The sequence below is a fragment of the Poromitra crassiceps genome (assembly GCF_964638095.1).
Source record: "Poromitra crassiceps genome assembly, chromosome: 7".
Lineage (NCBI taxonomy): Eukaryota > Metazoa > Chordata > Actinopteri > Beryciformes > Melamphaidae > Poromitra > Poromitra crassiceps.
In genome coordinates, this window is record NC_139628.1 from 299,629 (window position 1) to 326,787 (window position 27,159).

The following is a 27,159-nucleotide window of genomic DNA, read 5'->3' on the forward strand; positions in this document are numbered from 1 at the left end:
GGAGGAGCGTGTCAGAAGCGCGTTGTGCTGCCTGCCTGCCTGTCTGCCTGTCGGGCAAGACGAGTCTGAATTGGATTACTGTAAAATCGCGTCGCCATTTCCTTGAATGGCTTGCTTCCGCGGTGTGTGTGTGTGTGTGTGTGTGTGTGTGTGTGTGTGTGTGTGTGTGTGTGTGTGTGTGTTCGCGCGTTGCTGCGCGGCTCTGGGGGGAAGGGATCTCTGTCCGTTCTGTGTGTGTGTGTCCGGGCTAATGACTGTAAAATCGCCAAGCCATGTCCGCGGGAGGCGGCTGCTTTTGTGGCTTTTGGGTCCCGTGGCTGTGACTTCTCTCGGTCTCTGTCGCCACTTAGTGGTCGGTAAAATAGATTACACACATGATCTTGCTCCAAATAGTTATCTCAGAGATGTAAAAGGGGTTGATTGATGTCCCACTGTCAAAAAAAAAAAATCTTTATGTAAGACGAGTTAGTCCGTCCTTGGCACTTAAGCGCTGGATTATGTAAGACGAATTAGTCCGTCTCTGGCACTTAATGTGTTAATACGTCAAAAAAATGATTTTTTTTTTTTTGACCGTGGGATGTGCATCTAACCCTTTTACATCTCTTATATAAATATTGGAGCCACCGAACGTGTACAACCCATTCCACCGACCCACTAAGTGGCGACAGTGCTCTCCAAGACTAGAAAAAGCAGAGCCAAAACTGCAGGGGAACGCGCGATGAAACCATTCTCATACTGTAGAATGGATTGGCGAAAACGCTTTCGCTTTCGCGCTGATTGCTGGCGGTGAGGGATTGCAAATTTGCATAATAGATTACGGGTGGAACACACTTTGAAACACGCAGCATAAATAAGACCAGAATCACAAAAGCTTCATCAAAGCTCTCAACCGAAACTCCAAGAAACGAGCGAGCCCATCCAGACTTGCCCAGCGGCCGCCAGCAGACAGGCACAGCAGCAGCAGCAGCAGCAACTCGCTTGTGACACGCCCGCTGCAGCCAAGAAGAACACACATGGAGGGAGGAGTTTGAAGGAGAGGGGTGTTTCCTGCTGTTATGGAGGAAATTACTGTTCAAAACTATTGTTTAGATGTCTGACGTCTTACTGATGCCAAAAATGAATGGTTAAAGTGACTGTTCTATCGAATTTCACAAAAAGCTATTTATCTCAGCTTAAATTTTCAGATGCTGAAACCATGCTGTATTCAAGTGCTAATGCCTACATAACTACTAACTCTACAAACTAACTCTTTTAGACAGAGAAAGCACACATTCTATTAGTTCTTTTTAGATATTTTGTGTTCACAAAATCTTAGCAGAAAAGAATCCTCAGGTCTTGAAAGATGAGCCAGAATCCTCAAAAAAACCCTCTGGCAGAAGCTACCTACAGTAAAAAAAAAAACAGCTGGCAGTGAATGTGTTAATATACATTGGTCATTTTGCTGTTATGTTGTGGCATTTGACATGTTTACTGATTCATATGTTGGTCTGTCAATGTGGTTGAGTGCATTGGATGATTGTATCTAATTGATGAGCCAGCTTGCAGATTGGGGTGTCGGAACCTCAGTGAATTGTTGATCTGCACCAAATAAAGACTTTTTAAGATGACTTAAAGGAGAATTTCGGTTTATTTGAACCTGGAACCCTCTCCCCACAATAATTATGATCTGACGACTCACCCAGTGTTCTCCAGTGTGATTCTGAGCCTCCTGCGCTCATTTCTCTCGCACGTCTGTCCTGTCTACAAGCAGAAGAGTAGCTCACCGAAAGATTTGATTTAATAGCATTCTGATGTTTCTTGGCTTGGACACTATTTAGCTCAAAACAACGCCTAGGAGGCTCAGAATCGCACCGGAGAACACTGGGTGAGTCGTCAGATCATAATTAATGTGGGGAGAGGGCTCCAGGTTCATATAAACCGAAATTCTCCTTTAAGATAAGATGTAATACTAATAATGTGTTTGTACATGTGACAGGTCAGTGGCTCAGTCACTGAAGAAAGGGAAGCCCGTCCGACCTGAACATTACTCTGAATCCACGCTCTACTTCAGTGACATCGTTGGCTTCACCACCATCTCAGCTCTCAGTGAACCTATAGAGGTACAACCTTGAGCAGACCTGGCTCTGGGTGGGCGTTCATCTGCCATGAGCGGTTGGGTTGAGTGAAAGGGGGACAGAGAGAGAGAGAGAGAGAGAGAGAGAGAGATGCACTAATGGCAGTAATAATGATACCATTAACAACTACTGTATAATAAGCACAAGTAGTAATACTAATGCACTGTTAACTTACAACAGTAGTAATGGTAGCAGTAAGAACATGACTAATAATAGTAATAGTAGTGGTAGGTCTCTTCCCACTGGAGTTGGGATCAATAGAGAGCCGCAGGGATGACGTATTTTTGTAGGCTGAATGCGGAAGTCCCGAACTTCCTGGTTCAACACTGTTTCTGTCTATGGGATTTTTGAATGGGTTTTTGGCGTGATGCTTCAAATAAGGTCTCTGGGCAACGCAAGTTTAATCAAACGCGAACCAAGGTTCAGCGGGATAATCTTCACACATGAGGACCACTTTCATGAGTTTTGAAGCGTAAATGCGAGCCCTAGAAGTAAAATGCTCCAGCTAAGCTAATCCAGAACTACACACTGTCGCATAGGCTTCCACGTCACGTCAGCACTCAACCTGGACTGTTGTTGATGTGTGCACTGATTACCCCGGGCTGAACGGGGCTGAACCAGGTGAGGGAAAGAGAATTTCCGTGTTCGCCCTTTGAAGTGGTGACGTTATTGACGTATATATCCCCATCGACTCAAAAGTGTAGTCTCATTTAGCCGTTTGCTAGCTAGCCGTCCTTTTAACGGCAAGTAAAAGCTTCAAAACTCGTAAAAGTGGTCCTCGTGTGTGAAGATGATGTTACTAAACACTGGTTCGCGTTTGATTAAGCCAGCGTTGCCCAGAGAGATTATTAGAAGCATCGCGCCAAAAACCCATTCAAAACTCCCATAGGCGAAAACTGTGTTGAACCAGGGCTGTTAGCATCGATGATTTCCGGACTCGTTACTGCGGCTCTCTATTGTGTCTGAAATGGGAGACACAAAAACTCCGGGAAGAAGTCAAGTTAGTAAGATGCACGAATGGGACATGAATGTAAACAGATATGGCTCACTACGCGCGCTCGATCCCTAGGCTCGGCCGCTGCCCGGCCTCGCCCACCCTGCAGCTCGCATATGCAGCTCGCCCTGTGTGGCCTCGCCACGATGATGTCACAATTTATGACATCACTGATGACATCACTGCTCTAGTAGGGTAATAAGGTACTATGATCGTGCTTGACCATTTAGTTACTTATAGGTTAGTAGAAGGATTTTAAATTATATTCTGGATTTTACGGGGAGCCAGTGCAGAGAAGCTAGTATGGGAGGAACATGATATATTTTCTTAGTTCTTGTCAGAACACATGCAGCAGCATTCTGAATCAGCTGGAGAGTCTTTAGGGATTTTTTGGGGCAACCTGATAATCCAGAATTGCAATAATCCAGCCAACAAGTAACAAATGCCTGAACAATTTTTTGTGAAAGTGAAAAAAGGCACTTCTTGAAATGTGTTTTATGTGGGAGATAAAGGACAAAAATCCTGATCAAAGATAACTCCCAAATTCCTTACAGTGGAGCTGGAGGCCAAAGTAATGCCATCCAGAATACCTATATCATTAGATAATGTTTCTCCAAGCACAATAACTTCGGTTTTGTTGCAGGTCATCCAGGTCTTTATGTCCTGGTTTAAGACATGCTTGAAGTTTAATTAATTGATTAATTTCATCTGGCTTCACTGATAGGTATAATTGGGTATCATCTGCATAACAATGGAAATTTGAGTGCTTTCTAATAATGTCACCCAAGAAAAGCATAAACTATGAACATTACACTGTCAGTGAACCTATGGAATACAGCTACACACTTTTTACCACACACACACACACACACACACACACACACACACACACACACACACACACACACACACACACACACACACACACACACAGACACACACTCACTCACTCACTCACTCACTCACTCACTTTACACTGTCAGTCCAGTCCTCCAGTACCACAGCCTGGCTTTCTGTTGCATTCACCTGTGTGATCAGGGGCTGAATGAGACCTGCAGGACACCAGGGGAAGGCAATCAGTTACCAGGTGAAGGCAATCAGTTACCAGGTAAAGGTAATCAGTTACCAGGTGAAGGTAATCAGTTACTAGGTAAACATAATCAGTTACCAGATGAAGGTAATCAGGTGAGATAGGAACCAGCAGGGCTGGGGTACTGAGGACCATGGCTCTATGTTTCCATCTCATTATTATTGTACTTTTGATAACTGAAGTGTGTGTGTGTGTGTGTGTATGTGTGTGTGTGTGTGTGTGTGTGTGTGTGTGTGTGTGTGTGTGTGTCCAGGTGGTTGATCTACTGAATGACCTGTACACCTTGTTTGATGCCATCATTGGTACTCATGATGTCTATAAGGTATGAGCATTACTATCTATAACATTTTACCTCTAGCACCTGACAAAAACACTTCAGCTAAGTTAGACACTAAAGCTAAGCTAAACACTAAGCTAAGCACTGCATTCCTGATGTCTCCTAAATGATGTGTTGCAGGTAGAGAATATAGGAGACACATGGTTAGGGTTTCTGATGTCTCCTATGTGTTGTGTTGCAGGTAGAGCCAATAGGAGATGCCTACATGGTTAGAGTTTCTGATATTTCCTTCTTCTTTCGTGTAACGTCAGACGTCCAACTCGGTGTCGTGTAGCCATGCCCGCATCTCTGGTCCTAGGTCGAAGAGGCTGGCTTCCGAGGGTGGTCTATATAAGGGGCAGATGGTGATTACTGTTATGGATACTGTGGCTCCTTTTAAATCCAGGCGGCCCAAAGCCAAATCCGAGCCCTGGCTAAATGAGACCACTCGCTCTTCCAGACGCGAGTGCCGTAGAGCTGAACGAAAATGGAAATTAGACAATTTACATGTGTCCTTTCAAATCTTTAAGGAATGTTGGCGTCACTACCAAGCTACTGTACGAGAGTCCAGAAGAAAATACTTTGCTGATGTTGTCATATCCAACTGTCACAAACCCCGTGTGTTGTTTAAAACTATTAACACCGTTCTAAATGCACCACAGACTGCCTGCATTGAGGCCTCCCCAACTGTCTGTGAAAACTTTTTGCATTTTTTCATTAACAAAGTATCTTCTGCTAGGGCTGTCATTTCACCACCTGCGCTCGACCCCTCAGTGCTTGTTCCCTGTGATGCTGTCTTTGAGACGTTTACACCTGTGACCCTATCTGGCCTGCAGGAGCTAGTAAATAAACTGAAGCCCTCAGGATCCCCCAAAGATGCTGTCCCTCCACGCCTTTTTAAGGAAGTGTTTCCCACTGTTGGGCCATCTGTGGTTGAGATTATAAATAGTAGCCTCTCCTCAGGTGTGGTACCTGCAAATTTAAAACATGCAGTTGTGCAGCCACTGATTAAAAAGCCGAGCCTGGATCCTGCACCTTTATCCAACTACAGGCCTATCTCTAAGCTCCCCTTTATCTCAAAAATCCTTGAGAAAACAGTGTACAATCAGCTAACGGCCTTTTTAAATGAACATAACATCCTTGAAGTTTTCCAATCCGGTTTTAAATCTCTCCACAGTACTGAATCTGCGCTTTTAAGAGTTTTTAATGATATCTTTTTAGCTACCGATTCTGGTGACTGCGTTGTCCTTGTGCTTTTAGATTTAACAGCTGCCTTTGATACAGTGGACCATGAAATCCTGATTTCCCGCCTGGAGCAGTGGGTGGGCATCAAGGGCATAGCCCTGGACTGGTTCAAGTCCTACCTGGCAGACCGATCCTTTTGTGTAAGCCTTGAAGACTTTGTGTCTTCCACTGCCCCTCTCCTGTATGGGGTCCCACAGGGCTCAATACTAGGCGCTGTCCTTTTTTCGCTCTATCTCCTGCCGCTAGGTTCTATACTCAGGAAGCATGGAATTGCCTTCCATTGCTATGCAGACGACAGTCAGATATATGTCCCCCTAAAGAAATCTGACTCCTTCTCCATCCAGCCACTGCTCAAATGTCTGGAAGACATCAAAGCTTGGATGGCTTTAAACTTTTTAAATTTTAATGACAAAAAAACAGAGGTCATGGTGTTCGGTGGCTCCTCGGTGACCCCCCTGGTTGAGTTAGGTCCCTTGGCCCAGTACGTTAAACCCATCGTAAAAAACCTAGGGATCAAAATTGATTATGAATTAAAACTGGATAGCCAGATTAAGGCAGTGGTTAAATCCAGCTTTTTTCAGCTAAGACAGCTTGCCAAAATAAAACCCATGCTCCAGAGGCAGCATTTTGAGGCTGTCATCCATGCCTTTGTCACCACCCGGCTGGACTACTGTAACGCACTTTATGTTGGGGTTAGTGGATCTTCCGTGGCTCGCCTCCAGCTTGTACAGAACGCCGCTGCGCGTCTTTTAACTGGCACACGGAAGCACGAGCACATTTCCCCCATTTTAGCATCACTCCACTGGCTGCCCGTGCATTTTAGAATTAATTTTAAAGTTCTTTTATTTGCTTTTAAAGCCCTAAACGGCCTCGCCCCCCCCTACCTCTCTGAGCTGCTGCACGTTCATGCACCTTCCCGCTCCCTCAGGTCAGCTGACCAGCTGCTCCTGGCAGTGCCTAAAACCAGGCGTAAACTCAGAGGGGATCGCGCTTTCTCGGCAGTGGCTCCGAAACTGTGGAATGCCCTACCGCTGCAGATTAGGCAGGCCTCCTCACTGTCCCACTTTAAAGGCCTCCTCAAAACGCACTTTTACTCCTTGGCCTTCGCTGCCATGTAGGATGCTGATTTTATGACCCATGAGTTGCTTTTATATTTTGTCTTTGTTTTTGTTTTGTTTTTTATGCATTTTATTGACTTTGCTTTTATATATTTTACGCAATGTCTTTTATTATGTTTTATTCATTTTATTCATTTTAGTATTTTTGATTCATTTTATTTCATTTTACTCATTTTATTCTTTTTATTCTTTTTATTCATTTTATCATTTTATTGATTTGATCTGATTTAATTGATTTATTGTTTTTAGCTGATTGCTCTTCAGTACCCTGTACAGCACTTTGGTCCTCCTCTGGTTGTTTTAAAGCGCTTTATAAATAAAGTTGGATTGGATTGGATTGGATTATATGGTCGGCGGTCTGCTCAGGGTCACCGCACTCGCATGCCGCACTGTCTGCCAAGCCCCACGTCTTCATTGATGTTTTAAAGCGACCGACCCCAGTTCGTAGACGGTTCAGTGTGGTCCGTTGCCGGCATGGTAGGTCGTCTCCTCCAATGGCGCCATCTCCTGGGTCCCAGATGTAGCGGTGGATTCGGGAGGGCCCGGCTGACTCCCACTCCTGCTTCCAAGCTGCTGCCAACCATGCATCTCTGGAGATGTCCTCAGAGGTGGAGTTGAGCATCTCTTGTGCTGCCTTGTTGTAGGGGTGGCGGGACTTGAGTCTGCTTGGAGGTGCTGGTGTTATTGTGGTGTTGTGCAGGATGTGCCAGTCATACCTTTGTGCCTTCCTGGCCAGGGCGAGGGTGGCAGCCTCCCGTCGGAGGCCGGCCGGTGCTATTCCCGCGAGGACTGGCAAGAGGGACACAGGGGTAGGCTTCAAGCATCCAGTTATTATTCGGAGGGAGGTATTGATAGCCACGTCGACCTTTCTCGCATGAGGGCTTCTGCTCCAGACTGGGGCGCAGTATTCTGCTGCAGAGAAGACCAGGGCTTGGGTGGATATTCGCAGCGTCTTAGCGGAGGCTCCCCAGGTTGGTCCAGCAAGGCGGCGGATCAGCGCGGCCCTGGATGTCACCTTGGCCTTGACTTCTTCCAGGTGTTATTTGAAGGATAATGTCCGATCCAGACGCACTCCAAGATACTTCGGGGCTTGCTGGACCTCCAGACATTTGTTGTCGACGCGCACCTCAAGTTCCCTCCTGGCTTCTCTGGTGCTAAGGTGGTATGCCGCTGCGACTGTCTTTACGACGCTGATCTGTAGACGCCACCTTCGAAGGTATGCTACCAGTGTGCCCATGTCTTCGTTAAGACCCTCTTCCATCGCCTTCCACGTTGGTCGGCTCAGCATGATGGCAAGATCGTCTGCGTAGCCATACTTTCTGGATGCTGTATCAGGTAGGTCGTGGATGTAAACATTGAACAGCATCGGCGAGAGAACAGACCCCTGCGGTACCCCGTTCCTCAGCTGCGGTTGGAAAGTGTCTCCATGATGAACTTCACCATGTGGCGGTCCGGTATTGTCCTCAGCAGCTTCAGGTGGAGTCCCCGGTGCCACACGGTGTCATATGCAGCAGTCAGATCCAGGTACACTACCCCAGCTTTCTCGTTGTCCTGGAAGCTGTCCTCGATGTCCTGACAGAGTAGTGTTACCTGGTCTGCTGTTGATCTTCCACGACGGAAACCAGCTTGTTCCCGTGGGAGCTGTGAGTCCACCACTGGCTCGATGCGGCTATGGATCATCCTCTCCAAGATCTTAAATGGGACACAGAGCAACGAGATTGGTCTGTATGACTTGGGGTCTTCTGCAGGTTTATTTCGCTTCGGCAGAGCTATGACAGAGGCACGGCGCCAAGTATTTGGGAGCTTTAATCTCCGGTAGCCTGATGTATAGAAAGAACAGAGCCAGCCAGATGTTGTTGTGCTCTGGTGGATGACGAACTCCAGGTGGATGTTGTCACGGCCAGGGGATTTGCCTGGCTTGAGCTTGCTCATGGCCTCACTGAGTTCCTCTGCTGTGAATTCTCCCGAGAGGTTGGAATCGACACTGGCCGCTCCCGAGATGCAAGACACCTCACGCGATGTCAGTCGGGCAAAGTCTTTGTCAGCATCCGGGAAGCGGCCGTTCTTCAGGAGCTGGGATGCGATGGCGTTTGCTGTGACTGGGCAGCTGTGGGGTGTTGTATTTCTGCCTGTGAGCTGGTTGATGGTCTGCCACGCCTTGCGACTAGAATGGGTGAAGTCGATTGATTCAACGACTTCTGTCCATCTGGCCCTGCGGGTGATATCCAGCTTCTGGAGCAGTGCTGCTGCAGTCACGTCCACCTCTTCTCTGGAGCTAGCCCTCTGGTGGTCACACAGAAGGCGGCTGCATTCCTCGTCCCAACCTGGGATGTAATTCCTGTTATAGCCACGTGGGATGGTCTTCTTTGCCGCACCCAGGAGGACCTGGCAGTAGGCTGCATAGGCCGCATCCAGATCGGCTGTGTCTGGGTCTGGCAGGCCAGCTGACCTTCTTTCAGTCTCCTCCTCAGCATACGACTCCCAGTTGGCCTTTCGGAAGTTCCATCGCTTGACGGGTTTCCCTGGTACCGGTTCCACCAGTGATGGGACTTTAATGATGGATGGTCGGTGATGTGAGCGGGGAAACCTGTCCAGGACGCGTCTCTCCAGTTTCGGGTCGTTACTGTGGCAGATGGTGAAGGCCAGGTCCGGGTTGGTGGAGGTGTTCCAGCGTGCAGAGAAGAAGATTGGAGGCTCCTTGGGGTCGTACAGCAGCAGAGCATCAGTGTTGGAGGCCCATTCACTCAGCGCCACTCCATTAGGTGTTGTGTGGTTGTAACCCCAGTCTGTGTGCTGACAGTTGAAGTCACCTGCATAGATGGCGGGTGCAGTTATTGATGGGAGTGACGTCGCGGACAGCTCTGATGGTGGGGGCTTGTATACGTTGACGACTGATGTTTCCTGGATTTTTGTAACCAACCACTCGATGTTAGAGCCTGGTGGGGATTGGCTACTGGCTGACCAGCTTATTTCAGTCCGGACGAACGTTGCCACACCGTGTTGCTTGCTGTAGATGGACCCAGCGAGATGGAACCCAGGGATCTTGAGGATGTTGTCGGATGTGCAGTGTGTCTCCTGCAGGAGCAGAACCGCTGCCCCGTTGGAATCAGCCAGGTGACGCAGGACTTCGAGTTTGGCGGTTGTTAGGCCCTCGACATTGAGTTGAAGCACTGACAGGCCTCGGTTTTCGACGGTCGGGATGACTGCCCGTCCGCCGATCCTAAGCCTGCCAGCTCGATGTTTGGTTGGCGACATTAGTTTCACAAGTTGGTCTTGCACCATTTCTTGTTACTTGCGGAGGAGGCCACGTGGAGGCTGTCGTCTTCTCCACCGTCTTATTATCGTCTTATTTCCTATGTATTGCAGGTATAGCCGTTTTCACACATGCGCTTTATACCGGGAAATTACCAGAAAGCGGTGTAATGTCTTCATGTGTGAAAGTTGTTTTCCGGTATAAGCCCCCGTCACCACGGACATTTGACCACTTCTAACCTTTTGATAAGACCGGTATGTCTGCTTCATGTGTGGGCGTGCCCATTTTCCCCCCTCCCCTCTCTGCTCGCTCTCTGGCCAGTCCTTCAGTCCTCCTCAGCACTGCCCGACAGGGACAGACACAGCGAAAATGGCAGCGGCTTGTTCTGAGAGTCTTGCAAGCCACCCAACGCTTGTAGAGAAAGCAGATGCACGAAGCGAAATGTGGAAGTATTTTGCTTACGTTGCCGACAGCGAAGGCAAGCCCCTGGACACATCAAACTAAGCCAGTCTGTAAAAAGTGCTTCAACACGACGCAGGTGAACGGATAAACATCGAACCAGGCTAATTTCTCTCCAACAGGGATCCCAACTTCTTCAAAGATTTCAGTTCAAAGACTGGTTAGCGAATGTGAAGGATACAACATACATGCCCTCTTAAGTCAAACGAGTGTGATTTTTGTGTGACAAGCAAACTTATTTCACCATCCGAGTTTTGCTGCCCCCCCCCCCCACCCCGCCCCCCAAAATACAGCTTCTTTCACGGCTGTTTTTACACATGTGATCCCTCAGGTGTGAAGGGAAATTCCGGGAAATAGCCGTTATTGATTAACAGGCAATGTTCCTGTACGCATGTGTGAAAACGGCTTCTTGGACAGGGGTGAGCAACTGCCCCCGACCTCACTCAGTGTAGCCCCTGGGTCTATTTTTGTTTTGTTTTTTTGTGTTTTTTGTTTTTGGTTAGAATCTGTGTTTTTGTTTTACTGTACAATCCAGAATATGGCGCTAATGGTGTTAGCATTGTCCATCCACATACTGTTTAATGTTGGCATTTGAGCTAACGCTATTGTAACCAACTATATCCAGGATGCACATTGCAAATACAACATTACTAATCTGATTAATATCACATATTTGGGTGATGTACCCCATCAAATTGCTGTAGTGGGCTGTTTTAAAGCTAGAGCAAAGTTTCTGGTGTAATCAGAATGGAAGAATTACTAAATTTGAATATGAAAAATATAAATGTTGGTATAATAAACGTTGATTACCAGTCATTTTAATCAAATTAGTAGCTATAATTGGGAGTGATGGTGTTACAGTATACTACTGGTGGAAGTGCACGGTCACAATCTGGCCCTCTGGTAGCGAGGACATTTTGTGTGGCCCTCTCTATCATCAAAGTTGCCCATCCCTGCTATAGAAGATGCCTACATGGTTACAGTTTCTGATGTCTCCTATGTGTTGCAGGTAGAGACTATAGGAGATGCCTACATGGTTGCCTCCGGTGTTCCAAACAAAAATGGCACCCGTCATGCTGCTGAAGTGGCCAACATGTCTCTGGACATTTTACACTGCATCGGGGCCTTCAAGATCAAACACATGCCGGAGATTAAGGTCAAAATACGCATCGGACTGCACTCAGGTACACGTGCACACACACACACACACACACACACACACACACACACACGGGTTCACTCATATCAGTTAAAACGTACAATCCACCATTGATGGTCTTGCATCACCCCACATTGTATTAGCTTTCACACCAGCATCATTTGGTGTGGACTTTAGGACCTTCCTGCTAAGATGGATCATTTTGACAGGTGTGAACACGCCATGCGGAATGCAGACCAAAACTTTGCGAACGGTTTCCGTTCTCTTCCATTGGGACCATGATGTGGATCATTTTGGTGTGAGCAACTTTGATAAAGTCCGCTCCAAACAGAGGAACGTGTGTGTACTGAGCTCTTTCACACTTGGCTGTTTCTGGGGACCTGGCCAATGTGAAAGCTGATGTTTTATTGCAGGGATGTGCAACTTTGATGATATTTGGGGCATTTGAAGCCAGGTTTAGAGGAATAACTAATTTTAAATTAACAGTTGTGATGTCATCATTATTCAGTCTTAACCATGCACCAATATTTTATCCTTTTCTCACTCACTCCTATGTCACCACCTGCTCTCCCTGCAGGGCTTGAAATGTACTTTTTTGACCACCTGCCAATATGGCTCCTAAATTTTAAAGGTACCAGCCAATTAGAAATTCCACTAGCCAAAATGTTTTTCTTGAAATAAACCAGAATATGAGTGGGTGAATTTAAGCATAAGTATCAGTAAGTGGCCCGGGATTCTCAAAGCCTGTGTTGAGGGTCACACAAACAAAAATGCACTCTTGAAGCTAAATAAATCCTAAACCGAGTTAATTTAAACTTTTACGTCAATGTAGAATTTTTTCATTTCTTACACATAAGATTACTTTTAGCCTTTTAGTCATAAAGATTATTGAAAGATATTCCATATTCCAGAATGAAATGTTATAACAGAAGTGGAGTATGGGCCAGAATTACACTTATGGACACTTATTCAGTGGGTATCTTGCATGTTGCGTTCAGGTGCACTGTGTAAAAAAAAGAAAAAAGAAATGTAATTCCAGAGCGGGCAACACAGTTGCACACCCCTGTGCGGGCGCACACGGATGTCTAGAGCAAGTGCGCTGTGCCCAGTGTCTATTTTCAGAGCGCTCCGGCGTTTTTGCGCGCCCGCTTCCAGCTGAAAGTATTTTAACTTTTCAGAAAGACACCGGTGTCGGGTGCTCCTTTTCAGGCAACTAATCATATGGAAAAACTATCACAACAGAGACACAAAGGCTCAATTGTGGGAGCAGATTGGCTAGACACTTATTATTTCTGGTGAGTGTTGAGCTAAATCACTGTATGTGTTGTTAGCTAATGTTAGCTGTCAGCTATCAAGCTAGCTACCGCACTGAGCTAACGTTACTTTCAGACTGCTTCCTTGCATATTTTGCACTGAGATCAGTGCTCCCTAGCGTACTTCCAGCGTTTAACGGTCAGAAAAAGAAGCTAGATGGACATACGGCCTAACAGCGCACATATGCATGTACACACATTTAAGGAAAGGAATAATATCTAAGAAATACATTCACCTCACCTGCATCTCAACAGGATTGACAGCACAGCCACCTGAACAGTGAAAGCCAACAGCACAATAACAAGAAATAAATTACCCTGTATAATACAGGGTCCAACATTAACTTTTATTGTCCACCTGTGTGTGTGTGTGTGTGTGTGTGTGTGTGTGTGTGTGTGTGTGTGTGTGTGTGTGTGTGTGTGTGTGTGTGTGTGTGTGTGTGTGTGTGTGTGTGTGTGTGTTTGGGGTGGTGGGTGAAGCAAATCTACCAGCCACTTGCATGTTTTATCAGCATTTGGCTGGTGGGTTCTAATTTTTAACCCTGTCTCATTAACACAGGATTTACAGCACAGCTACACTTATTTAAAGCCAAAGCATAATAACCCTCTAATTGTCCATAAACGTATGGAACATTTTGTCAAACATAAAGGGTTGGGGGCCCTAAGGGATCATTTCATCCCAAGGGAAAAAAATGTTTAGGCCCAGGCGGTGACCCTGCGAAGAAGCTCTGGGTTAAAGGCCCCCTGAGCTCTTGGGCCCCTGGGCTTGGGCCCGGTAGGCCCGTTCGGTGATACATCCCTGCGTATGTGGGCGGGGTTTGATGTTACAGAGTTTATGACGCTAGCTGCTCGATGTTGTAGTGACTTTGGAGTCAGTGGTAATGATATTATTTTCTCCTTTTTTGGTGTCTGTCTGTCCAGGTCCAGTGGTAGCAGGTGTGGTGGGTCTCACCATGCCCAGATACTGTCTTTTTGGAGACACCGTGACCACGGCTTCTTTCATGGAAGCTACCGGACTCCGTAAGTATAATCTGAAAACAAAATGATAAAATTAGGCAGAAAAAAGGACAATACAAACAATATTCATCAATAGAATAATATATTTTCTTGTGTGTGACTTATATGCAAAGTGTGGAATTAAATCGTAGTCTCTCCCCAGACTCAAATATTACGTTGAATCGCTGCGCTCCGCATACTACATATACGAGTCTGTGCCACTATACAGCCACAGCTGTTATTTGAGGGCGGGACTAGGGGTTTGAAATTGAATGAGTTACAGGTCGTAGCACCAATGAGAGAGTGGTGTGGTTCGAAATGAAGTTATGATATAACTAAAGTTCGGGAACAAGGCAAACGCCACAACCAAACACTCATTTAACCCCTTGCATGGCACCGTAACCCCGGCGTTACGTTTCTGATTTTTTGCTGTTCATCTGTCATTTATGTGATTAATCAGGTAGTTAATTCTGAACAATGCTGTTCATGCTGCATACTAAATTAACCGGCTGAATCTTGCGCATCGAACCATGTCTTCCTTTTTCAGATCAGATCAACACAGCAGAAGTTATAGCTGTCTTTGTACAAAGACAAAGACAACATTTCAGATTATTTGGCTTTTTCAAATGGCTTTTTATAATGGATTTTTGGAAATCCGCCTAGGTATCTCCCTACAAAAACCAGTGCCAAATACTCATGTTTTGGTATTTTTTCATCTTCTTTGAGTTGGGATGTGGTAAGGCCTGTGGCTATGTCTCCATTGGGTTTCTAGCCATAAATACAACAACCACAGGTAACTGTTTACACTCTAAAAGTGTTTTTTATTCTAGGCGAGAATCAACCACTGTGTTTGAGCTGGTGTTACTCAGGGTCAGTAACACATAGAGTCATTCTGACACTTGGAACAGAAACTTCAAAGTCTTACCTTTCAGAAAAGGTCAGGCAGTTGTCTGTAACCCTAGCAGTTCAGCGACAGTAAGCATTTTAGTTTGGGTATGTCGTTTTCACCATTTTCTTCAGAAATAGGTGGCTTTAGAAGAGGTTTCAATCAGTCAATCCCTCATTCCACCTGGATTCAATCATTCGCTCCACCTACATATAAACCAAAATCCTTTCTCGCTCTCGTCTGAGGCCAAACTCATTCTGAGTTTCACTCCAAGACAGACAACACGAAACTTCAGCTCTTACCTGACTGCCATGGAATCCACGTTCCAGTTCCATGTCTCAGACAGCAACGACTTGCTTGGCGTCGGCGAGGACCCACACAGGTTTCATCTCCCTTGTCCGATGCTGCCGACGAGCCTCTGGTCCGTCGTTCCGACCTGCCGCCTCGTCGGAGATTCACATTCCTTCCCAACGTTATGCTCAAACCCACAGCAGTGCCAACGCTACCAGCCATCTAGCCACACAAGGCAATCATCGCCGTTTAGCCGACGCAGCCAAACTCACGGTAATCCAGTCCCATCTCAATCCACACACACACATCATGCTGACGACAAACGTCAACAACGGGACAGTTGCCATCTGTGAAAACAAAGTATCCTTTCATCGCAGTGATCACTGCAAAAAGTTTGGTCGTTAACCAAACTTTGGCCACTGGCACGTCATCATCCAGCACCCACTGCCACCATGCGCTTCCGGCAACACCACGGCGATCCCGGATGACGTCATCACGCCGACCGACGCTGCAGTGCAATGCAGCTTCTTCTTCTTCTTATAGTTTTCCGGCAGACTAGATGCCTTACGGCCAGTGTTGGGGGTAACGCGTTAGTAACACGTTACTGTAATCACATTACTTTTGTCGGTAACAAGTAAGGCACTACTGTCCCTAAGTGCAGTAATCACATTCTGCGGTCAGAACAGCAGGCCCATCAGCATTTTACCAGTATTGAGCAAATTAATGGAAAAAATTGTTTATGAGCAAATTCAATGTTATTTTTCTGACAATGAATTAACAACTGAGTTCCAACACGCGTATAGACCTGGTCATTCAACCTGTACTGCCATGACTCAGATGTGTGATAGTTGGCTAACCTCTATTGACAGCTCAAAGCTCGTTGGCTCTGTTCTGCTTGATTTCAGCGCAGCATTTGATGTGATCGACCATGAAATTTTAACATCCAAACTTACGTGTTATGGATTTAAATCATCTGCAACTCAGTGGGTCAAGAGCTACCTGTCGGCTAGGTCACAGAGGGTCTATTTTAATGGGGCACTATCTAACAGTAGGACCCTGAACTGCGGGGTCCCACAAGGCAGTTGTCTTGGCCCTCTCCTCTTCTCCATCTTCACAAATGATATGCCATATGCAATCAGTAAGGCTAGTTTGACCATGTATGCAGATGATTCGACTATTTATTATGCGGCTAACTCATGTACTGAACTTAACTGTAAATTATTGATGTTGCACTTTGGTTGTGTATTTGCACATGTCGGCACTGGTGTGCTATGCACTATTGTTTTTTTTGTTGTTGTTTTTGTTATGGCACTGTGTACCTATGTGGCAGCCTGTATGTCCAAGACAAATTTCCCTCGGGACAAATTAAAATAATCTTGAATCTTGAATCTTGAACTCATTCAGGGCCAGTTTAGGACTGCCAATATTTAGCACAGGCCAAAGATTTTCATAATTGTTGGTCATCTTTCAAGACCCACAGTAAATTATCTATTAGCACCAGAGTGATTTGCAATACCTCAAAATGAAGATGTACGTCTCTGGGTTCACCAGGAAAAAAAAAGTGAGCTTTTAGCATGTTCTGTACTCTACTTATAGCCATTTATATACACCCTGTTTTCCCCCAGAAGGTCTCCCAGAGAAAATAAACAGGAGAAAAGGCAATTTTTGTAAAAGGGCACAATCTCAGGCATAACTCACTCTCAATTCTTTTATTTTGAACTGTATTGACATCAGACATGTAAATATTATTCGTTAGGACACAAATGACAAAAAAAAAAAATATATATATATATATACACATGAAGTGCTTTTTTTTTACATTCAACAATACAGTTTACTCGGTGTGAGTGAGTGTGCAGACAGACAGACAGACAGACAGACAGACAGACAGACACACCGACAGACAGACAGACAGACAGACACACACACACACACACACACACACACACACACACACACACACACACGATCCCCCTTTTAGATTTCTAACCCCACATAGGATAAGCAATAACCACGCCCTGTGGCGCTGGGATTGGCCAGGAGCAACACTGGAGGGCACGCAGCCCAGCGATTTCATGAACCAACTGAAGAGCTCTTGAGAAGGACAGCGGGCTGCTGTGACTGCCTTCTGCCCGCTGCTGCCTAGCTGTTCCTGTGTTTATTTTGATTTGTTCTGGTACACCCGTCCTCGTCCATGTCTCCCTGTCATATCCTTTCTGCTATTTGATCGTTCCCGTTTTCCCCTCGGCTATTCAACACGTCCTCACCGCCCTCGCAAACTGATCGATCATTTCCTCATTCCTCCGATGATCAAACACATCTCTTGATTACTTTCTCCCGTTTTCTCCTGGCTGGCACAGAGGAAGGCGACTCCAGCTCGTGCAGCGCGCCGAGGGCGTTTCAATGGCGTTTCTCCTGTCTGCACAAGGAAGCGTTGCCCGTTTTCTCTGCTTTTCCTCTTGCTCAATTTCAAAAAAACAGCTGCGGTATGTGTTTGATCGCGTGCTGTCGGCTACCCTTTGAAGGCAGGGACCTGTGTCTGTGTCACAGGCTGGGCAAGTGTTTGCTGCAGGCGCTGCACCAATAAAAACAAAAACACGTCAAACACGTCATTGGCGGGGAGGGCTATTTCTGATAACACGTCAAAGACGTCATTGGCGGTGAATGAGTTAATCATGTTCTGTCTAGCGAGCTAAGTATTATATATAATTGGATAAAAGCAAATAAACTTATACTGAATCTATCAAAAACAATGTGCATTATTTTTGGCTCTAATTATAGATTATCACAGAATCCTAAAATTAACATACTAATAGATGATCAAATTATAAAGCAAGTAAAAACAGTAAAACTTTTAGGACTCTGGCTGGACTGCACATTGTCATGGTCTGATCACATCAATAAAGTGGTTGCGAAAATGGGCAGAGCTGTAGCAATTACTAGGAAATGTGCATTATTTGTTACATCATTGGCACTTCGCCAAATTGTTTCCTCATTGGTTCTGCATCACTTGGAATACTGCTCTGTGGTATGGTCATCAGCAGCTAAAGGTCTTCTTGAAAAATTGCAAGTTGCACAAAACAAAGCAGCTAGGCTGGTCCTTGGGTGCTCCCCTAGGGCTAGCGTAGTTGAAATGCATACACGTCTCACATGGCTCACTGTTGAGCAGAAACTCTTATCAATCCTACTTGTACATTTTCACAAGGTTATCAATACCCAAACTCCTGGCTTTCTCTTCGACAGCATAATTTATAGCTCACGTACTCACACACACTCCACCAGAGGGGCGAGCAGGGGTCAGTTGACTCTGCCTAGACCCAAAACTAACTTTATGAAGAAAACAGTCACATACAGATCGATAATGTCCTGGAATTGTCTGCCAGTAAACATTTCCTCCATCCATGGGAGGGCTGGTTTCAAACCGAAACTTAGATCCCACCTGCACTCACTAACACCAGCAAACACACTTTGAACACACAACTTTACTCAGTTCCCATTATGTCTGTCTTTTAATAGTATGTTTTAGAATAGCGTCTTTTAGATCGGCTGATCTAATGTAGCTGGCCAGCTACATAACCAGCTGACCAAACTGTTGTTGTTGTTTTGTTTTGTTTTATATACTGCTCTTTACTCTGTGACCAACACAGTCTCTTAGAAAATTGTATAATACCAACGATATGGACCAACGTTGCTATTTTACAATTTCGGCTCGAAAAATGTAAAATATTAACGTTCTGAGTGGTTAGGGTGAGGATTAGAGTAGGGGGAGGGGTTAGAAACAGAAAATCTCCGTAAAACACGCCCAAACCCCGCCCACCGCTGTAGACGCATACGTTCCCATTTTACAATTTCTTAGCCGACATTGTAAAATACCAACGTTTGTCCACAAACGTTGCTATTTTACAATTTTTTGGGAGATCGGGTTGCTGTGACGCACCTGTATTGCACTGCATTTTGTTATTTCTTATTATTTTAATAATTCTTATTTTTTACTATGTTATTTTACTACTGAACTTTACTGTCTACAGTTACTATTGCTGTAATGTATTGTGTATTGTGTTTGGACCCCAGGAAGACTAGCGGTCGTTTTGGCGGCAGCTAATGGGGATCCTTTTAAATAAACAAATTAATGAATAATCACATTACAGTTACTAATCAAACACTGAACTTGTTACTTGCGTACTAGCAAGATAAGTGTAGAGAGAGAAGATCTCCGTTGTAATAGCAGATCCTGTGCCCCATTAGACGGGTCACTTAACTGCACAACAGAATCAACCATGGTGCCAATATTTCACCTTTGTATTACCATGCAGAACAGCACTATTAGTCGACACATAACTTATCAGATAACTAACATCATATAAAACAATAAGTAATTTTAACCTCCAAAACACATTGACAAACAAACAATTGACACAAAAACACAAAACACACTACCCCAGGGCATGCTGGGAACTCCGCCCACTTTCCTCTTCCACAGGTTAAATTTCCCAGAAGCCTTTGCATAACTTTTTACGCTCTGTTTTACAATTAAATCAGGCTAAAAAGTGTTAGATATAAATAATATTTATTTTAACACAACATGCAATTCTGGAATATTTGAATATTGGACAAAATTAAATGAAATGAAATGTAAACCATAAGAGAAAGCCACATACAGCGGTGGGGTCTGTAAATACCCCTCGCAAATATAACGTGTTCTAGTGAACTGGGCGCAGTGCGGTATGCTCCGTAATAATACCCGCCTTGCCGTCCTCTACAAAACAACTTTTGAGGGGTGGAGATACGCACATTACCTCGACCCCAAGCAAGCAGCAAAAGCTTGCTTTTCACCAGGTAACATCAAAATCAGAGATGTTGTTGCCTCGTACATGGGAGAGGAAATGTTGCCAGTTTCAACAGTAGAATGAAATCACCATTTTTCAGAAACATATTGAGCAGAATAGCCTACAGATGGCAGGGAACGGACAGCCATCATCAGACAGGAAAGGTTTTGCAACCTACCTTATAACGATCGAGATTTGGGCTAATATACTGTATACATATGCCCATATTATATGGGCATATGTAAGGTTTAATGTTGTATTGTTAACTGATGTTACGGAGTAACGCAAAAGTAATGTAACGAGTAGTGTAACAAATTACTTTCTCCAGGGAGTAATCAAGTAAAGTAAGGCATTACTTTTTTTTAAAGTAATGTGTAATGTGTAATACATTACTTTTTTGAGTAACGGACCCCAACTCTGCTTACGGCACATTGCTGCCTCTCACTGGTCGGAAATATTACTGTTTATGGTCTGGGTGAATACTCGATTCTGATTGGCTGCAAGGTGTCCATTATTTTGTGATAATGTACAGTGATATTGTACACCTAGCTAAATGGTCTGTTCACCGTTCATATCAATGCGCCATAGTTTCAACAGTGGTATCAAGAGAGCTGTTTGAGCTCTATACCCCCGTTAAGGGTTAATATGACAATTTTGGAAGTTGAGAAAAAAATTTAGTCGGTCAAAGTAAGTATTTAAATCACCCCTGTGTGCTCAGTTTATCAAAAATAACTCTTATTGGGGAGGTACGGTGGTGCAGTGGTTAGCACTATCGCCTCACAGCTCGAAGGTCGTGGGTTCGATTCCCACCTGGGGACAAGGTGAGCGCTGAAGGAATGCGTGCCCGTCCACACACCGCATGTCCTCGAGTGCCCACCGCCCGGGTGGGGTCGGCAAAATGGCCTTTCTGTGTGGAGTTTGCATGTTCTCCCCGTGCCTCCCGGGGGTTTCCTTCATATAGGAACCCCCTTCACAAAAACATGCAACATCCTGGTTGCTAATGTGGTTCCTCCTCTGATCGCTAAGGGCGCCTGTTCATTGGGAGGGGAACTGGTTGGAATAGCGTGAACCTCCCACGTGCTATGTCCTACCGGTGAAGCTCCCTCTATCAGGCGAAAAGAAGCGGCCTTGTGACTGCCCATGTATCGGAGGAAGCATGGAGCCAGTCTCGGCTCTCCCAAGATCGGCAGAGGATGGAGTAGCAACCAGCATTGAAACCAAAAATGAGCACTAATGGGGGATAAAAATCGGGGGAAAAAACAGAAAAAAAAAAAAACTCTTATTTACAATTTTGATTTTCGTTTCGGAGATTTCTAACCTCGTGTCACGAGGCTCTTCTCGGCGAGAAAGAAGAGATTTCCCTCGACTCGTACACGAGCGGGGGTGAGCCGGGCGCGAGCCGGGCCTTACAGAGAGAGAGAGAGAGAGAGAGAGAGAGCAAGCGCCAAACGGTAATGTCTTAATTTAATGTAGAACGCAAAACATCGTTAAACCCGCATTCCTGTGATAAAGTTAACGTTTGAGTCGGCTTTAAAACGGAGGGTGGTGGAGGTGGGAGGGACTATTTTATTTCGTGGAAGACTGATTTACAGTATGAATAACAGACATTTAGCCATTTAGATTGCTTTATTTATTACACATGGAAATATAAATGACTGGTCTTATTGTTTTGTTGGCAAGTGACCATGGTATAAGCGGGTTAATGCACTTAACCCGCACTTCGCGGAGGCAACCATCCTCGGCTTCGCCTCGGACGGTTCACGCCTCTCGCGTCGTCCCTTAAAAAGTGATCATGTACACCTCGTCGTGCATTAACCCTTACTTATGGTGTTCCTAATTCCACAAGAATTCAAGAACTGCCAGCACAGTCCTTGCATGATTCCCAGCAGTGTTGGGGGTAACTCATTACAAAGTAACATATTACACGTAATATATTACTTTAGCAGTAACTCAGTAATATAACTTATTACTTATAGGATTTCAGTAATATTTTACCAGTTACTTCGTCAAGTAACTCAAGTTACAAATTGAGTTGCATTTTATTAAATCAAAACACATAGTTTATACAATCACTTCCTAATCAAACTGTGTTTTCTTTATGCAAATAACCAACCACTATAGATTACAATAACAAAGGAAAAGAATAACTTGCCCAACACTGATTCTCAGTGGATTCAGCAGCTCCGCATTGTTAGTCTTTGTGCCCAATCTTAGTGCGAGGGATCAGCCGAGCGGCATTTTGATGAACGGGCCGCTCACTGGGTGGCAGCAGCGATGGAACCCTATAGAGCCCAAGTGGCGCGAGGCGTGAGTGTCTGCTCTAGCCGGCGTGACTCTGTTTGCATTTGGAGAACCGCGACAGTTCACACAACTTTGACACGACATGTATATATTATACATCAGACTCTTGGGCTAGTTCAGCTCTCACTCAAAATGTCAAAATATAAGCGATGTATAGTTTTGGGATGTTAACGTTTGTCTGGCACAGCTCATACTATTAACTGCCGCGGGTGGCAAATGACGTCACGCTGACTCGTCCTATACAGCAGCATACAGCCTTTTTCTCTCTCGTGTGTACAGTAGCGGCTCCAGCCAATTGTGGCTGGGGGGGCTAAGGGGGGGCTTAAATATTTACAGCGGGGGCTAACTTTTTCTACATAGACAGTGGTTCTCTTCTCAACCTGTGGTACAGGTACCACTGGTGGTACGCGGGGGCCCCTCCCTCTCATTCATTCATATGGTGGTAATTTCTCAGGTACTTGTGTAAAAAGGTTGAGAACCACTAATATAAGAAATAATAATAATATGATTGATAGGGTGTGAATTATGCTCTACTATTAGACAAGGAGGGCCCACTGCTTTTCCATTGAGAGCCAAATCCCCAACCCAACATTATGCATGTAAGTGCTTCAATGAGCTGAAGACTGACTGTGTATTTAGCCCTATGTCACACTGTATGTTGAGACTGATGAGTCCAGTTACACAAGGCTATATGCAGCACACACATTTAGATGGTAAATCAAGAGTTTATATTCACAAGTTACACAAAAGATTTAAAATGTGCTATATTTTAGAGACAAATTAGGCTAATCACTGCATATAGGCTATATGTAAATAAACAGTGCCACATACACAGGCACATCCATTCATCAATAGTCTGTGCCAGAGTAAAAAGAAATAGAACCATTCATAGATTGCACTATATAACAATCACGCCAGTGACAACAAGACTGTATAGTGACTGAGCTGGACAACAGGCGTTTTGATACTTTTATCAAAACCAGCTCAGTGGCCTTGTGGTCTGAGTGTCCACCCTAAGACTGAGCACACAAACGGGGCCTGAAAGAGGCGCCCACTTCCCACGCAGAAGTTGTGATCTAAAACAACAAACTTTCATGGGAGAACGACAGTTATGTTCACATTCACACCACACGCATGAGCACCGCATGGTGGCCAAAAAACACAACAGCACAGTAGGCAACGCAGTCTTAACAAAGCAATTATGTATATCAAATATAAATTCCATGCCCTGCATGCCTACCTGTTAACATCAGTGCGCTCGATCCTGTGCTGTCCAGTCCAGTCTGTGTACAAAGCAAAATAAAGTATCTCCTTTGTGATGGCCATCAACATAAACGCTTGATCAATATAAAGGCGTGCGATACTAACGCTAGACACTTGTTTTATGTCCATTTTCTGTAGATATTGACATGTCTGTATGGAAGTTTAACTTCCGCGGTTGAGACTTGAGAGTGAGACGCTTTGAGATGGACCAGGCCACTTTGAGCAGAGCAGAAGGGAGGTCCTTCTATCACACCATGCCATAATACGCGCCATAATCACTTGCCAGTAGGGGGAGAACCCCTCTATAAAAAATGGGCCGGCCCGGTGCAGACAGCCACGGAGGTGTGTAAATGCTGTGTTCAAGGACGCTGGGAATTTTCACTTCTACTATGATGTATTAGCCTAGTTTAGTTGTTATAAATTAAGTTTTTGTTTTTCTCCAAAGAAATTTCCAGGGGGGGCTTAGGGGGGGCTTGGCTAATTTCAGGGGGGGCTCAAGCCCCCCCTAGCCCCCCCTTGGCGCCGCGGCTGCGTGTGTAACATTTACATTCCATGAGTACACGTTTCACAGTACACAGTTGCACACAGTCCATCTTCATGTTTTCCACTCTTTGCCAAGTCCCATGCCAGTCGAGTGTCGCAGACGGCAGCCATTCCTGCAGCCTCAGTCAGGAGGGCGAGAATGCCCCCCCCCCCGTGCCTGCTCCCTCTGTTTCTGCTTTGTCTAACCTCATTGCTTCATTTCTCTCATCCCTATGTCCGCAGGCTGCACTATCACCCCATGCACATGCACCCCCTCATCCCAACATCCTTTCTTCTTCCCTTCCTTCTGCCAGTGTTAACATCAACCCACCGGCTACTGCGGCTCCTTCAGCCTCCATAACCACAGTTCCTCCGATCAACTCATTTCCTACTAACCTGTCCTTTTTCCCCTCCCTCCCCCAAACCCTCCCCCTCCCCTTCCCCATCACCCAAATGTATTTAATTCTGTTAGCTCTGCACCCTCAACCACAGCACCACCTGCAACCGGTTTTGCAACAATTCCCACAGTTCTTCCATCAGCCACCTTTCCAACATTCTCCACCTACAGCCAGCTTCCCAGTATTCTCTTCAGCTCCACCTGCAGCCAGCCCATTCACCCTTACCACCGCTCAACCTCCAGTTCAACCCACAGCACCACGCCCATTTCCAGTCTCATCCACCCTCAGGTAGTAGATAATAACTGGTAACTACATGGCCCTCGTTGAACTACTCCAACCCTCCACTTTCCACCATCATGCTTCCAGAGAATTGCAAAGCAACATTGGACCCATCCTACTCAAAACACCCTCACCCCACCCGCTCCAGAGAACGGACACCTACCCTCACTACCTTACCAAACATTCGGCATGAATGCCATAGCATCCCTGCACACCAATCAACATCAACACCTTATCCAATGCCTTACAACAACACCCAGAGCCTAAATTCATCAAACTTCCTCATTTTCAGTTTCTCTCACGATTTCCAGCCAGGCATCCAGGTCATCTCAGAACCTTCAGTCAGCCACCTCCCTGCTGCTACACGTACCAAATGCCAACTCCTCGCCCTGCTCAGACACCTCGTCTACGCCATCCCTATCATTCCCCAAGGATGATCCTCCCTCTCCCACCTCCTGTACATAGCCGCTTCTGCTCCCAATTTGCACGACCACATTGCCATAGACAACTCTTGTAAAATGGAGACATGGCAATAGCAACACTGCTCCTGCTGGAACGGCATATTGTTTTTTACGATGATCTCACCCAACCCGAGGACATCCAGCTGTTCACCGATGCAGAACCATACATCGGATTCGCCGGCTACTACGGAGGGAGGTGGAGCGCATCCGACTGGCCACCTGAGTTCGCTCTACTCTCCCCCTCTGCCGCTATCCACGAGTTGGATTCCATCTTGGTTGCAGCACTTCTTTGGGGGCACAAGTGGTCATCTACATAGACAACACAGCAGTAGTCAACATCATCATCTTGCAATTCACACGTTACCTTATCCCGATCTCAGCCCAGCATCAATTCATCATCCGTACCGCTCACATTTCCAGTTAAAAAACTCCATCACTGATTCTCCGACCCGTGTCTCATTCCAGAAATTCAAACTCTACTTCAGTCTCCAACTCATTCCAGTTCCACGTTTAGCCACCATCTTCAACTAAACCCCGCAGCTGCAGCACCTGACCTCAGCATCCTCAACAACCTACCTCCCAGAACATCGTCATCATACCCCACAGGATGAACTTGCTTCAAGTCCTTCCTCACACGTTACAACTTACTGTTTCCTTCATCGGATGTCTTCACCATCTGAACTTCATCACCTACGCCCATTCCTCTCTTCACATCAGAACTTTCAGGATCCATGTCTACTTCAATACCATCAATTCCTCTGTCAACTACTCACTGGCGCCTACGTCCTGCCATCTCTCATTCCCTCATCAGCATGCCAAAAGGCCGAGCCACGATTAACTTCAACACTTTAACATCAACACTCTCCGCACAGGGTACTCATCCCCGTCTCCGACGCAACCCTCGGATCCACGTTCCTTCAGACGTTCAGAATTCAACTCAACCATGTCCACCTCCAATCCACATCGACACGCAAGTCTTTCCAACCTTACAATTCATACTTCCGACTCTATCACCTATAAAACTCAAATTCCGATCAACTTCTCCAAACTTGCATCAACACTCTCCACACAGGGTGCTCATCCCCGTCTCCAATGCAACCCTCTGATCCATGTTCCTTCAGACGTTCAGAATTCAACTCAACCACGTCCACCTCCAATCCACCTCGACACGCAAGTCTTTCCGACCTTACAATTCATACTTCCGACATCATCATCTACAAACTCAAAATCCAATCAACTCGGAACAACGCGTCCCATCTTCCCATTTCGTCTCGATTCCTACCCGAGTCCTTTCGAACCACTACTCAACTACTTCGATACCCAACTAAACCCACCATGCCTATATCAAGATCTCCAGAACCGTACTCCGGCCACTCATTCCACATAGGAGCTGCCTCTTCTGCTTCCAGTCAAGGAATTTCGGACCACACCTTCAAAACCTCAGCCGTCGGTCATCTCAAGCCTACAACAGCTACCCCCTCAGCGACATCCGAAATGCACGCTCATCTAGCAATGAAGTTCTTCTGGGGATAAGATGGAGCCATGAAGACCATGAAGAGCATCCATCGCCATCCAGAGTCTCATTCCCCGGTTCCTTGAGACACCTGCTCATACTTCCATTCAAGTCATCCCTTCATCCCATCCCCTCATCCCTTCATCCCCTCATCCCTTCATCCCTCATCCCTCATCCCCTCATCCCTTCATCCCTCATCCCTCATCCCTTCATCCCCTCATCCCTTCCCCTCATCCCTTCGACCCCTTCTCATAAACCATCAATCCATTGTGGCGTGGTCGTAGTTAGTGAAATTAAGTTATGATATAACTAAAGTTCGGGAACAAGGCAAACGCCACAACCAAACACTCATTCAATCATTC

The 27,159-nt window shown here is 45.7% G+C and overlaps 1 protein-coding gene across 1 annotated transcript in view; it reads left to right on the forward strand.

Moving 5' to 3' along the window:
- LOC310779348 (retinal guanylyl cyclase 2-like) overlaps positions 1-27,159 on the forward strand; it is a gene marked incomplete at both ends in the record, with an annotated part of 126,536 nt that overhangs the window by 88,326 nt on the left and 11,051 nt on the right. Inside the window, 4 exons of the mRNA XM_083639887.1 lie at positions 1,976-2,099; positions 4,452-4,520; positions 11,599-11,773; positions 13,983-14,081. Of these exons, the coding sequence (XP_083496013.1) occupies positions 1,976-2,099; positions 4,452-4,520; positions 11,599-11,773; positions 13,983-14,081 (467 nt within the window). The remainder of the gene's footprint in view (positions 1-1,975; positions 2,100-4,451; positions 4,521-11,598; positions 11,774-13,982; positions 14,082-27,159) is intronic.